Genomic DNA, 14,946 nt, shown 5'->3' on the forward strand with positions numbered 1-14,946 from the left:
CAGGTGGCCCCTGCTAGATAACTCAGTTGGTTGTTGTTCCCATTCACCAAGGTTGAGGGTTCAATCCCCAGTCAGGGCACATACAAGGAGCAATCAATGGATGCATAAGTAGAACAAATCCATGTTTAATCAGCAAAAAAAAAAAAAAAAAAAAAAAAAAAAAATTAATATTTATTTTTAGAGGGGGAAGAGAAGGAGAGAAACATCAGTTGCCTCTTGCACACCCCCTACCAGGGCTACACATGGCCTGTAACCCAGGCATGTGCCCTGACTGGAAATTGAACCTGCAACCCTTTGGTTTACAGGCCAGCACTCAATCCACTGAGCCACACCAGCCAGGGCAAAAAAAAACTTTCTTAAAAATGAAGTTTCCTACTTTCTACAGGTCTACTGTTAATTTACTTGATCTCAATATAAGACAACTGAATCTTCTACTCTCCAAAAAACCCAAAAACCAAAAACAACCCGTAGCATTTCATAGAGAAATTTCATTTAATGAGATTTTTCTGGAGTTAGGCAGATACAAATGCTAAGCCCACATATGAAGGGCTCGGCTCTTCAAAAGTACTTGTTTTCCCCATTTAACACCCTTGCCAGGTGGCGTCTCAGTGACCCGTTGTCGCCAGCAGGATGATGAGATGAAACAGGTGCTAATGCGGGAGGGTTGAGGACCCTCACAGGAGGCCTGGCACCCTCTGGACAAAACCACTCGCAGCCTGTTTCTGTGTTCTAAGAATTAAATGAGTTAACTTAGAAAAGTTCCTTTAAGTCTAATTATATAATCCAAGTGCAAAGTACCTCCATAAGCACCTTTGATAGGAACCTAAGTAATCACCCAACCCAAAGAATGATCCAGTAACGCGACACCCACAGACGGAGGGGACAGCCGGGAAGAACTTGAGGAAGGATTGCTGAGCATCAGTGCACATCCAATTCAAGGTTACAGGCTTAAGATTCACTGAAATCTCTCTCTACACAAAGTGTGGCTCTCCTAACTTTTTACCAGTTTCCACAAAAATACTTCCAAAAAAAAAAAAAAAAAAAAAACCCAACACATAGGGGAAAAGCCAACACCCAGGATAAAGGATTTAATCCAGTATTTATTCCACACTCATGATCCTTCTCTGTAATCAGAATACAAGTCATAACAATCTATCAAATAATTTGCCAATAATCTTAAATAATGCAGCATAGCATTACTTTTAATACTTCTCTGTTCTAGATTGTTTAAAAACTCAAACAGCAATCTTCATTATCAATAAAAAAGTTTTGAATTTTAAAAAAAGGACACTATCAAGCTGTTTTATAATTTAAGTATTTTCCATTTATAAAAATGCTTTGGAAGCTTGAGGCTTGAATCTATGTCTCTACTCATCTGCCCCACCCTCTCCCAATTTCGTTAGTGTAGGGCTGCTGCAAGAATGCTAGGCCTTAGACTTTTTTTTCCTTTAATATAGTACTTTAAAATCTGAGGAATCCAAAAAAAAAAAAAAGAAAAGAATACATGTCATGTACTTTTTCAAATAAAAAAAGAAAACGAAGTGAATATATTTTAGGCATACTAACAGTGTCCCTTTGAGGTAGAATGCTAAAAGGACTTTTGATCACATCACAGCCTAATTTAAACCTCTGTATCAGAAAACTATTTATAAATTCTCTCTAAAGTTAACTGGAGAATATTAAGTGTAACATATTAACAAGAGCCTTCCAAGATAATATACAGTGGGTAAGAATGTTAATCCTACAACTGTTGGCTTCATGTACATCGCAAACACATAATTCTCCTATGATGAACATCCGAGAGCCATTCTCCAAGTCTTTAGCATTCTACTACGGAAAGCACAGCCATGCGGACTTCAGTACACAGACCATAACCCCACACCTACAGAACAAAAATAGAATCAGTGGCAGTTTATTGCCTTATACAAATTTAACCAACATGGCGACCATGCCAAAGAAATTAAAACATTTTCAGGACATATGTACAGACTGTACACCTCAAAAACAATTAAACAGTAAAAATGCAAGAACAACCTGTGCACCAGGTGTCAAACTCAACAATTGGGTGGAAACATCAATGCAATAAATGGGATTACAAAGGCACTTCCCTACACGAAAGAGGAAATGAAAACGCTGCCTACAGGGAGCCTGAAGAGTGCGTACTACTGCAACAATCTCAACTTGGGAAGGGGAAAAAGCAGATTTAATCAAACATTTATAGGATTCAATGTGATCCACTTTCACAAAAAACGTTCACACAGTCTCGTCTTTGTCTTTATGCTGTTTCTCTTGGCTCTCGGGCTCTGTGCTTTGGCTCCTCCGATGATCGTGTCTGTCAGCCTGGTCCCTGCCATCACTGTGATCCCGCTTGTGGGGACGTTCTTTGCTTCTACTACGCTTTCTAGACTTATCTTTGCTGGGACTGTGTTCCCGTTTTCTTGATTTTTCAACACTGTCAGTTCTTCCTCGACTGCCACTTCGACTTCGTTTATTGGACTTTTCCTTGCTTTCACTTTTACGCTTGCTGGACTTCTCTTTACTCCTGCTTCTACTCCGTTTCCCTGCATTCCTGCTTCTACTTCTACTTCTATGTTTCCTTTCTCTGCTTCTGCTCCTACTGTGTTTTTTCTCTTTCTTGGAATCTTTTCTGTCATCTCTATGCCGTCTATCATCTTTGTCGTCTTTGTGTTTTTTTTCTTCCACCTCGCCCCTACTTCTCCGTTCCTTGGACCGTTCCCTGGACCGCTCCCTCTCCTTGTCTCGGTCATCACCTCGTTCCTTATCATAGTCACGATCTCGTCTTCTGCCTCTCTCATTTTCCTTCTCTCTTTCCCGATCCCTGTCCCTTCGATCTCCTTTCCTATCACGACTTCGACTTCTATGCCTTTCCCTACTCCTGCTATGCCTGCGCTCCAACCCCCGGTCAATACTTCGGGATCTTCGCCTTTCTTTCTCTCTTTCTTTAGCTTCACGCTCTAGTCGCTGGCGTTCTTTCTCTCTCTCTAATTCTCGGTCAAAACTAGAACACCCATGGCCCTCCCGATGATGGCTTCTACTTCGTGATCTTCTTGGGGACCTCCGTGGACTCAGTGATCTCCTTGGAGACCTAGTATTTCAGAAAGGGGGAGGAAAGAAGAAAATTTGAATGAACTGAACAGTGTAAAAAATTTAACTGTCATCAGTGTTACTTATGTAGACCCCCAGCTGACATAAACATGTCAAAAATAGTTACAGGGGAAAATTTGTGTGTTCACATTTACAGATGGGTAAGTTTGTTGAAAATGCCACGAAAGGCAGAAAATAGCCTTTGGGAACCAAAGTGACAAACTCATAAAATGAACACTATAAACAGAACTTGCCACTGATTTCCAAGGACCTCTGTAAAAAGCATGTTTTTAAAATAAACTTACTTCAAGAGTTATGTTACCTTGAGCGTCTGCGTTCAACGTGTCTGTCTATTTCCTCGGCGCCTTCCTTTCCATCTTTCTTGATTTTTCTAGGCCGGGTTTTAATCTGTTGATCAATATTCTTCTGAACTGGAACTGGAATCCTTGGGAACAGGGTGGAGAACCACTCCAGTTTCGTGAGAAAGGACCGCAGCATTTCCCCAATGGTCATCACGCAGCCGCCGCCGGCCTTCACGTCCAGGTCCTACAGAAACACAGAGGATGCCCCGGCCGTCACACAAGAGTCCTTTCAGCACATATGTGACTACTACAAAAAAATTACCATCTCTGGAATCTCAAATACAAAAAAAAAAATTCTAACAGAACAATTTTAATTTGTGTACCCTTCTAATCTCACAATGAATGACAGAGAAATACTTGGGCTTAAGTGTGTGCATGCAGGTGCGAACAAACCCTGCAACTTCCGGGCAGGAGGAGAACCGACCTCCCTTGGTTAAGAATAAGAATCAGCCCCTTCTGTTACTTAACTATGCGGAGCAATCAACTTAAGTTTGCATTCCGCATACCTACTAAGTGTACGTTTATTTCTGCGGAAACGTTTGCACACATCATTCCTAGCACTGTGACCTAGCTATATACCAACTACTCAAGACAGTCCCTGTCTACGGGCTATCTCGTAACAGCTCTAATATACAATGAAGCCCTAATAAAACTGGAAGCAATAGCAAACCAACTGCCATGAAGCAGTGAGGTTCCTAATTTAGAGTTATGTAGAAAATAAATAAATGAACAAATAATTGGAAACGCATAATCCATGATGACCATTGTCTCTGAAAAGGGTCATTACCGCATGAAGGCCTTCTTGCTATGCCCTCTCACAGCTCAGGACATGTTAGTCAGCTATTGTCAGTCCCAAACCTATAGTGCAAGCACACAAGGAAAGTGAGATTTGTTATCTAAACAGGAAAACAAGAGCTAAAGGTAAAACTGCTTGCACTCACACACATTTAAGTGTTCAGATATACAGTATTTCCAAATATAATCGCTGCAGATATCTAAGGAAAAAAACAATAAGTTAGCTTAAATAGAGATTCTCAGGTTTGTGAATACAATTAAAAAAACATTACGCAGAAGCATTCAGAAACAAACCTAATACAATACCAATTCTGAAAAGGGACATGCTTTTTAAATGTAAAAGGAAGAAGTGCTTCAGCCTAAAAAATCTCCTCTAAAAAAGAAAAAAAATTAAAGATTGTGGTTTATCACCAAACACACACTTTTTGCTTCTCCTGAGATACTGAACAGCTCAGTAAACAGGCCAAAAGAAATGTAGACAAAAATTTTCCATGTTTGCCCTGACCAGTGTGGCTCATTTGGTTGGGCGTCAGTCTGCGAAGTGAAAGGTTGCTGGTTCGATTCCAGGTCAGGGCACACGCCTGGGCTGCAGGTTTGGTCCCTAGATGGGGTGCATGCGAGAAGCAACCAATTGATGTTCCTCTCCCTTTTTCTCCCTCCCCCTCTCTAAAATGTAAATAAATAAAGGACTGTTTAAAAAAAAAAACTTCCATGTTTATACAAGTGAGATTTTTTTTTAGGTGTGCATATAATAATAGTAACACACTACAAAGATTTCTACTAAAACTATTCTTCAATTCAACAAATTCTTTGCACAAACTTTAAAAACAGGACTGCTGACTTTGTCCTGCCCTATGCTTTCTTCGCACCCCTGTGCTCAGTTTTGGCAGGGGAGGTTTGCCGGGACACAGCAGTTTCCCTCTCAGTTTAGAAGGGCCATCCTGGGTACAGGGCTGGCTCTTAAGGGCACAAAAGGACAATGCTTAAAAAATAAAGTGAAAACAGGACTACGTAACACTCCAAGTTTGCTTATGAACCTGAGAATATAAAGTAGTGGTAAGGACATATATATCCATATATATGTATGTGGATATATATGTATATACATATATGGATCTATATGGGCAATACAGCTCATTATTAAGTTTCTTTTTAGTTCTTGGGCTTCATGATGTAAGCATATTAATAATACATGTATGGCTTAAACCTGACAAAGTTTCCCAAAGTAACTTTTGTTTTCTGAACGTATGTAACAAGCTCAATCTCGTTAAGCTTGAATGGTAAATTAAATTTATAATGAAAACAATATAAAATAATTTAGAGAAAAAGTTTACTAGCTTTAAGAATGTATATAGTACACTAGGAGTCAAAAAGCTCACATCAAAACATTTTGGTCATCTTGAAAAGTGATCTTAACTCTCAGCCTACCTAAGCCCCACCCAGCTGATCAATTCTATACTTTTAAGCAAGTGAAAATATTAGTATTTGGAAGAAATTAGAGCATAAACAACTAAAAAGTTCCAAGAAAAAGCTAATTAGTATTCTATGTACATATCTTATCTCTTCCCTCTTGAGCATGGTCCACCTTAAAAAGTCATTACTGACTATACAAGATCAATACCATACATGTAACATAAGTAGAAAGACAAAAGTCTTAACAGTTATCAAAAAAACCTTAAAAATTAGGATATAAAACTTAAGAAAATTAACCTAAGATATCTAAAATCCACGAAGTCTTAGCAAAAATTCAAAAAGTATGAGAGAAATTTAACTACAGAAAATTCTGGAAGACATTAAATGTCCAATAAATAAAAGATGTTAAAAACAAGGAAGTAATCAAAAGAAAACTAATTATTACCCTTGCTGACATACCTCTTCGTCATCAAGGAAGGATTCAAACCAGTCCCAGAGATCTGTAGGGGGCTGTGTGTACCTAGAATTACAGAGGACTGATTAGGCTTATGTGAATTAAAATGAGATCCAGACTGAAAAATGGAGATAAGCGCATGCTCACCTTATGTACATAAATCCGAGGGCTCTAATATATGGAGAGTCTGTGTGTGTTATGAGACCCATCACTTGTTTGCGAGTTAACTTCAGAGTAAATAACTTGTACAACAGGCAGAAAGCTGTAGAAACAATTCCTCCTGTTCCAACACCTCGAACCTTTAAGGGGAAAATTTTTAATAAGTAGGAAATTAACAAAGTTACTTAATACCAACTGATTAATCCTGATAGGTATTATTAACAGGATATAATTCAGAACTGAGAACGGAACACATGAAAATAACTTTTCTAACTCCACTCATTGAATATTTGAATTTAGATTAAAAAAAGAAAACCTAAACTTCTAAGATTTGCCAACTGTCATTTGAGTGTGTAACTGACATAAATATAAACTTATTATCAGACACAGAAAAACTGAAAAATGCACGTACTTCTACTTACCCCTCCGCACATCCCTGTCTGGCCTGCCGTCTTCCTGCTTCCTTTCTCCCATGGCTCAACATGTGTGACCTGAAAACAGAAAAGAGGGACACAGCAAACATTCATACTTCGAATTTTTTACAAGTATGATTAAAGTAAACCAAGTCCATAACACAGCAGCTCTTCCAAAAGTTTGGAATGGGTATTTTGACATGATGTATTTATTTTATTTATACACATTAAGTATGTATATCATCTTAAAAAAAACAACAAACACACCCTTACATATTTAAAGAGCACCAATAAAGCTACTAGGATTTAATAAAATCTCAACAGATTAACAGCGCAGAAATCCCACTGGCTTTGTAGGAAGCTGGTACATGTGGAGCCACAACATTTCCAGTCTCATGAACTTGTAAAAAAATATCTGATAATATACCAACTTTAGAGTTTTTTATGAGTTGCTTAAAAAATAAAAATTCTCTTTTTAAAATGGATGTAAATTCCCACTTAAAGCATAAATATGATTTTTCTAAAAAATCATTATAATAACCTCAATAGTCCATTTTTATAGTAGTTTAAAAGTCAACATTAAAATAAAAATGACTTGAAGAATGTATGCTTAAACAACATCAAGTTATTTCTGATGCAAAATTATGGAATTTTATTCAGTTTTCACCATGACTGAACATTGTATTAATTCCTGATTAAAGATGAGATTACAAAGACTACACCTACACAGATCATTCTTGTTGGTCAATGTGTAATTTATTTTCAACTTATTTATGTGAACCAACTCATTCCACCTCCCCCATATAAACTGTGTCAAAAACTGAATAAATGTGATTAGTTATTACACTAAGTATATCCAGGTTCAGTATCATCCTTGCTAAGGTGGGGACTCTATAAAAACCACATACTTTACCTAAAATATAAAGGGGGGAAAAACAGGGAAGAAAGGCTCTACAAAAGATAGAACTCAAGAAGGCCTTTTGGAAAGATCTACTATTTCTTAAAAACAAAATAAATCCTGTTCTTTCACTACATATTTCTAAAACTATTTCCCTCCACTGTAGTCAGTTACATTTTAGTCTTTTTCAGTGGTTTCAGACAGAAAAAGCATACATTTAAATGTAAAGCACTACACTATTTGCTCAGCTGACTCCTGCAGGGGCTTGGGGCTTTACTGCTTCATTTCACTTCCTCCCCCTAGCTAGTTGCATAAAAGATGTTTCAATTCCTCAAAGGCTGGCCAAAGGGGTGGATGCAATGCAAAATGGACTTACAAAACCGGAGGGCTGCACATTTCAATGGTCAGTAGATCTTCTGTCTCCTGAGAAAACCTGGGGCTTTAGTGTTGTAACTAAATTTAAATAATTTCTAGTAGAATTCTAAAGTTGTTTCAAAACACCATATTTGAAATTAGAAAACAACCTTTTCTTCTATCCCATTAACATCTGCCTGATCTTAAACAGACCCTGCCACAAAAAGTGCAGGAACCCTATTTTCAATTGTTTGAGGTTGAGTACTAAATAAAGCTAAGGGGTGAATATTCACAGCACTGTGTCCATGCTGAAAAAAGCCTTATCTTTAAAAAACTAATTAATAGTATTACAATAATCTTGCAGGAGAATATCAGTATACTTTTTATACCCACAATTGAACTGTATTCTCAAAATGATTTTCTACTGAAAGCAACTGACCTTTAAAAAAACCAAAAACCTTCAATACTAGTCACTTAATTGGGGAAAAGGTGAACAAACATAACCTAACAGCAGATTTTAAAAATTTACTTTTGTTAACACCAGATATGTTCAGCTCTCAGAAAATACTTCGTGGTCAAGTGCTTTAAGAGTCAATCTAGCCAAAACGAATTGTATTACATTAGACGATCTAGCTAAAATATTTAAAGATCAGTAAGGCTATTATAAATATTCTTTAAAATACAATCTTAGGAGGCCCGGAAGATATTTTCTTCAAACTACATAATTTGCAGGTAAGTGGTGAAAGCCTATCTAGTTGTTAAAAGACCAAAACCAATGGCCAAAAAAATCTAATTAGCCGTTCATTTAATCCAGGGAAATGCATTTATGGCGATTGAGCATGATTAATAGTGCATACCTCTACCTGCGACCCTGGGCTGCTCCGAGCCTCGCTGCAAGACTGAGTCAATCCTGCTAACGAAACAAGAACTGAGACAAGAGTGCAGTGAGGAGGCGCCAGGTGAGCTCCCCAGCACAGCCAAGCCAGCACCGACCCTGCCGCAGAAGCCCAGGGCCCAGATAATTCTCGTAAGCCCAACGCACAGGTAACTGAGACCACTCACTCCTGACTTCCTGCTGGGAAAATTTCCAGGCCTTCCGTTACACCTCTCGTACTGCCACCTCTCCACCCTCCACCCTCCCACCCCACCCGTACTGACCACTTCCCTGTCCGTAAAGTGAACACCAACAACACGAGGCCAACATTGCTGTCAATACACGCCCTGGCTCAGGGTGAGCGGGAGAAGCACCCACAAGTTGGCGCGGAGTAGATCCGCGTCAAAAGGAATTATTTGAAAGCTGCGAACTGGAGAGGCGTCAGTTACTCTTTTCGGCTCTCCCCGACCCTTCTCGTCCAACTCCCCCAGGGGTGGGCAGGAGGCGCGAGAGATGGACAGCAGCGGGCTCTCCCGGCCCTAAAAATCTGAGAAGGAAACGAGGGCGGCCCCCTCTCCCTGGCGGACTACCGGCCACCGCTGCCCCCACCCACCGAACCTTCGCCCCCACCCCAAATCCTCAGATCTCGGGGGCCGCCTCCGCCCGTTTCCTCCGTGCTCCCTCCTCCGAACTTAGCCCCTGCCCAGGCCTAGGCGCATCGTACCTTAAAGTAGATCTCGTCCACCACCTCGTGGTAGGTCTTGAGCTCGTAGAGCTGCACTTTGAAGTAAGGCGACGACAGGATATTGGTCAAGATCATGGGGTTGAGGTTCATAGTCTTCTCGTTGCCCCACAGCGGCAGCACATTGCCCTGCTTGCCCGAGACCGCCGGCTTGGTCGGGGCGCCGCCGCCGCACGGCGGTTGCTGCTGCTGCTGGGCCGCGGCCGCGGCCGCCTGGTGCTGCGGCTGCGAGTTGCCTGTCAGCGCGGGGCTGTTGTTAGCCATGTTGCAGCGGAAGGAAGGAGGGAGGGAAGAGGGGGGGAGGGGGCCAAGCTCGATCTCGCTCTTCGGGACAACGGTCCGGGACCCTACTCCATGGAACGCCGTCGGGAGAGGGCCGCCTCGCTGTGCCCCAGCCGGGTGAGGGAGGGCGACGAGGACGCCGACAAACGGACTCCGGGTGGCGAGCAGACGCCGAGAGGCTGGCCGCGAGAACTCACGGCAGAAGGCGAGCCGGCGGCCAGGGAGCGCGATCTCTTCCGCCAACTGCCCCTGGGAACAAGATGGCGGGCCGGCGGATGTGACGCCACCGCCCCGGCGTTCCAAGCTCCGCCGGTAGCCAGCCAGGTGGGCCGGCGACTCCTCTTCCTGCTTCCGCCGCGCGTTCTCCGCGCGCTACGGCGCCGCGGTGGCCGGCTGCGCCCGCCTCTTAGTTGTACCCTGGGAGTTCGGGGGCCGGGGGAAGGCGATGTAGGTCCGACTCGAATGTTTTCGTGTTTGGACCGGGACCCTGGTCTCTCCTCTGGGAAGCCGGGCAGGGGAGGGTTCGCGGGGCCTATCGCGACAGATCGCGACTCTGACTCCTGCAGAGTATCCGAGGCTCTTTTAAGATTCTGTGGAAGGGATAATGGCCGGGACCTCACCCCGCGGTGTGATTGCGGTGCAAGGTCTCTTCGTCCTCCCGAGAGCTGTAGTGTCCGACCAGTGGTCTTGTTTGAGCCTAAATGTATTAAGCTAAGATCGAGATAACATCTTGCTAGGTGGTTAAAAGAGCTACTATACCTGGAGGGCCTAATAGAATGCCCCAGGCGTTTGTTAGCGTTTTCGAGCCTTCCTACTCGAGTTCTTAAATTTTGCGGATGCACAACTAGTAAATATTGGGCAAGGCACCGAAATGGGGCCAGAGAGGGCGGGAGGAAGTGGGAAAAACGTGTAAAAATGAGTCAGAATCTGTTTTCTCTCTCAAAAGCCACTGTTAACCTAGAGGAGTCTCCGGTGCTTGAGAGTTAAGGGAAGGCTACAAAAGACACTTAAGCTTTTGCAGGTGGGAATGGACTGGGCGGTTTTATCGGCAGAGAACAGCCTGAATATACGTAGAAGTAGGGAAGGTCAAGGCTTGTTAGAGAGTAAACAGCCCAGGTGACTGTAGCCAGGAAATATGATTATGGGGGAGTCGTACTGGATAGGAATTCGGCCCCTGAAGTTCCTAGAATGCTAAGATAAGACAGGAATTCAGTGACATTTAAATCAAGGAGCTTTGCGGATCGCAAGATCACTAATCCTATTAATGAGGACTCAGGTCTCCTGACTTAAGCAGCTCCCGAAGACCCCACCTTCTAATACCATCATCTTTGGGGGTTAGGATTTTAACACGAATTTGGGGAGAGCACATTCAGACCACAAAACACATTAACCATCGCCACCTCCAAAAGATCTGTCCCTCTGGCTCCGTCCCCAGTCACTTTCCCAATCACTTTCCGTCAATATAGTTTGCGTTTCCTTGAATTTTAAATGGAGTCATACATTGTTCTTTTTTGCCTGGCTTCTTAGACTCAACATAATTTTGAAACTCTCTTGTTGCTTGTACCAACAGGCTATGTGAATGAGTGTGTGTGTGTGTATAAATAAAATATTATTACTGAGTAGTATTACATTGTGCAGATTTACCACAATTTGCTTATCCGATCATTTTTTGATGGCCATTTTGTTTCTGATTTTGGGCTATTACAAATAAAGCTGTTATGAACATCTGTGCACTAGTCTTTGTGCAGACATGTTTTTGTTTCTCTTGGCTAACCACCTAGATCGAACCAACAACCTTGGCATACTGGGATGATACTCTAACCGAGCTACCTGGCAGGGCTTTTTATGTTCTCTAAAAGTTTTATAACTTGGGATTTTACACTTAAGTTTATGACCATTTCAAGTTGATTTTTGCCTATGGTGTGAGGTAGAGCTGATTTTAATTTTTGTCCACAGATACTCAGTTGATCCAGTACCGTTTGTTGAAGACTTTTCCTATTGAATTGGTTTAGCACCTTTGTCAAAAATCATTTAACTCACCATATATGGGTCTATTTCTGGACTCTACTGTGTTCCCTTAATCTTTGTTTATCTTTTCAGCAATACCAAACCATCTGGGTTACTGTAGCTTTATGTTTTGAAATTAGGTGAAATCTTCCAACTTTTCCTTTCTCTTAAAAATTGCTTCGGTTACTCTAAGTCCTTTGTATTTCCATCAATTTCTTTAAAAAAAAAATAAGCCTACCTATTGGCATGCAATTGGTGTTTATGAATGAATAAATGAGTTACGAATTAAAATAATTGCCACGTGTAACTAAAATAACAAATGTTCTAGTGTTCTGAACATTTTATTGTTCAAAACCACCATGAATCTAGAGTAACTTAAGAAGCCATTGTATAAAGTACCCAAGAACTAAAAACCTTATATGACCGGTAGGTTGTTCTGAACAATCAAGGGTGTTGAACAAAGCTATTCCTATTTCTTTGGTTATGACTTCAAAGAACTGAGTCAGAAAAGGTAGGAGTTGAAGTTTAAGAATTATTTGGAGTTACCAGGCAAATAAAGAGGAAAGGATATTCTACTTAGGGTAGTCTGTGCAAAGGCTCCGCGGCATGAAAGAACAGATCATGTGTTTGGGTAACTGTTTCTGTTATAGTACTTACATTTGTTTCCAGGATGATAGGAAAAACCAGTAAGCCATATCGTTAACATACCGGCTGAATACTAGCCCTGCATATACTGCAGTTGTCTGTTTATTTGTCATCTTCAGTCACTACAGGGGGGCTCTATGCCTTTCACTTAATCATTCTCAGCACTAGGCGCAGTGATCGACACTTAGTAGTTATTAAGTAGATATTGAAAAGAAAACTTTCTCTCAGAACACTTTGACCACAAATGTGTGAGGGCTTCTCCCCATACCAACTCTTTGGACACCAACTGGGTGTCCTATAACTTAATTCAATTGTGACATTAACTACTTGGAGTTAGCACATTGCACAGGTCAAGGGCTCAGCCCCCCAAAAGACTACACTCAACTTCGGACACCAATTGTAAGAGGTGGTCCTCACGTTACCCATAATTCTGTGCTACTTGAATACAAATCAGGGGTTCCCACGATCCTCTTGTTGGGCTTAATAATTTGCTATCACAGCTCACAGAGCTCAGGGAAACACTCCAATAACTATTACAAGGAGTATTATAAGCACATTACCCTTTATTATAAAGGATACATATGAACCTGAAAGCTCTGCGAACCTTGTTGCTTAGGGTTTTTATGGAAGCTCTGGTAGAATGACAGACTGATTAAATTATGGGGTCATAGTCATGGGAGGGGCTGAAAGTTCCGACCTTCTAATCATATGATTTGGCTTATCTGGCAACCAGCTGCCACCTGAAGCTATCTAGGCTCACCTAGAGCCACTTCATTAACATACAAAAAATGGAATTTTGTCATCCCAGACATTGGCTGGGTCTATAAGCCCTTGTTTCAGCAACTTGGGGGTGAAGACCAAATATACAGATGACCCTTGACTTATGATGGGGTTACATCCCAAAAAACTCATTGTAAGTTGAAAATATCAGAAATCAAAAATGCACTTGTAATGCACCTTAAACTTCACATTTTATTTTTTAAAAGATTTTTTAAATTTATATTTAGAGAGGGGGGAAGGGAGGGAGAAAGAGAGGGAGGAAAACATCAGTTGGTTGCCTCTCCTGTCTGCCAGTTCTAAGCCTCAAATGGGCCAGGTATTTCTGATAATGAATCCCTTTGGTGGTTGGGCATTGTTCCAGGCTATGTCCAACTGTCAGTTCTCTAGTGTCTGAGAGATTAGGTGATATTTCAATGTCCTATAATAAATTTCTTGCAACAGTTAACAGGAAAAACTCCGTTCTTCCTGGCGATGCAGTGAAGAATTACAGATCAGCAGGTTGATTGCATGTATGCAGGGTTTGTTAGCGATACTTTCTCTTATAAGAGAAAGGGCCTTGTCAAGGTGGGGGTGAAAGGCATAGGCTTGGGTGGCAAGAGCATGAGGTCCTTTGTCTTGAGTTTTACCTTCAAGACACATCTAGATTCTGCTACATCACTCTGCCTTCACTGTTGTCACAGAGTCCAGGCCACTGTCACACCTCTCCCGACTCATTGAAATGGCCTTCTGAATGGTCACCTTCTTCTAGTTTTGACACCTTCTGATTCATTCTCCAGAAAACAGCCAGAATGGATGTCCTAGGTCCGGTTCCCAGAGCCAGACCCTGAGGTAGGAAGCCCTGTGTGTCCATCAGTAATCTTCCCAGGTGAAGCCGGTAAGGGACGGGAGAGGCAGGGCAGGGAAGAAGCCATTGCAATGGTGCAGTTTTGGGTCAAGTCCTGCGGATACCTGCTTTAGCCTGCCACAGGAGGGGAACTGTGCAGTAAAAACAAAAACAAACAAAAACAACCGCTGCCTAGGGGAGGGTAACTTCTCAGACACTCCCAACATTGGGTGCTGGTGGGCAAAGCTGCTCCAGCAGCCCTCAGGCAGTTAGCTAAAGTGGCCCAGCTGGGGCTGGAGGATTATTTCCAAACGGTTCACTCCCATGGCTTGCAGGACAGGTGGATGCTGGCAGCCTGGGGTGGGGGTGGGGCACATCTGGGTTCTCTCGCTGTGGGCCTCCGGCGGGAAGATGGGCATTGCTTGTTCTCCTTCACAGACTGGCACCTGGGTTCCAGGCGCACTGGTAGGTAGGTGTTCCAAGAGACAGGAAGTAGAAGCTGCCAGTTTGTTAACATCTGGGCCTGGACCTGGCACTTTGGTGTTCTATTCATTGGTGAAACGACAAAAGCCATCCAGATTCAAAGGGAAAAGAAACAGACCCCATGTCTCAAGAAGAGTGTCAAAGAATTTGTGCATTTTAATCATCACAATTTTCCTTCTGGCCACACACTGTTTACCTTCATTCCTTTTGTATGCAAAGACAATTGTCTTCTCTCAAGTCCTCCCAATAGTTTATGCTAATCAGGCTCAAGCTGGTCCACAGGATAACTTTTGTACACTTATTGCGGGACAGACGCACCTGCTGGACTAGAAGAACCACGGGAGAAGGACCTTTATC

The 14,946-nt window shown here is 42.0% G+C and overlaps 1 protein-coding gene and 1 non-coding gene across 2 annotated transcripts; one reads left to right on the plus strand and one right to left on the minus strand.

Annotated features, from left to right (window-relative positions):
• Positions 1-508: 508 nt before the first annotated feature.
• On the minus strand, positions 509-10,102 carry PRPF38B (pre-mRNA processing factor 38B). The gene is made up of 6 exons (XM_054564686.1): positions 9,552-10,102; positions 6,711-6,779; positions 6,277-6,428; positions 6,135-6,195; positions 3,428-3,651; positions 509-3,106 (listed from the first exon to the last, which is right to left on the minus strand). Exons 1-6 carry the CDS (start codon positions 9,831-9,833, stop codon positions 2,254-2,256), a joined length of 1,641 nt encoding a protein of 546 aa, XP_054420661.1. The 5' UTR covers positions 9,834-10,102; the 3' UTR covers positions 509-2,253.
• On the plus strand, positions 5,105-5,243 carry LOC129063984 (small Cajal body-specific RNA 11). The gene has a single exon (XR_008528414.1). It is a non-coding gene; the product is annotated as a small Cajal body-specific RNA 11 (non-coding RNA).
• Positions 10,103-14,946: the final 4,844 nt, after the last annotated feature.

Source organism: Pteronotus mesoamericanus, unplaced genomic scaffold, assembly GCF_021234165.1.
Source record: "Pteronotus mesoamericanus isolate MK-2021 breed Mesoamerican mustached bat unplaced genomic scaffold, CSHL_Meso_final scaffold_99, whole genome shotgun sequence".
NCBI lineage: Eukaryota > Metazoa > Chordata > Mammalia > Chiroptera > Mormoopidae > Pteronotus > Pteronotus mesoamericanus.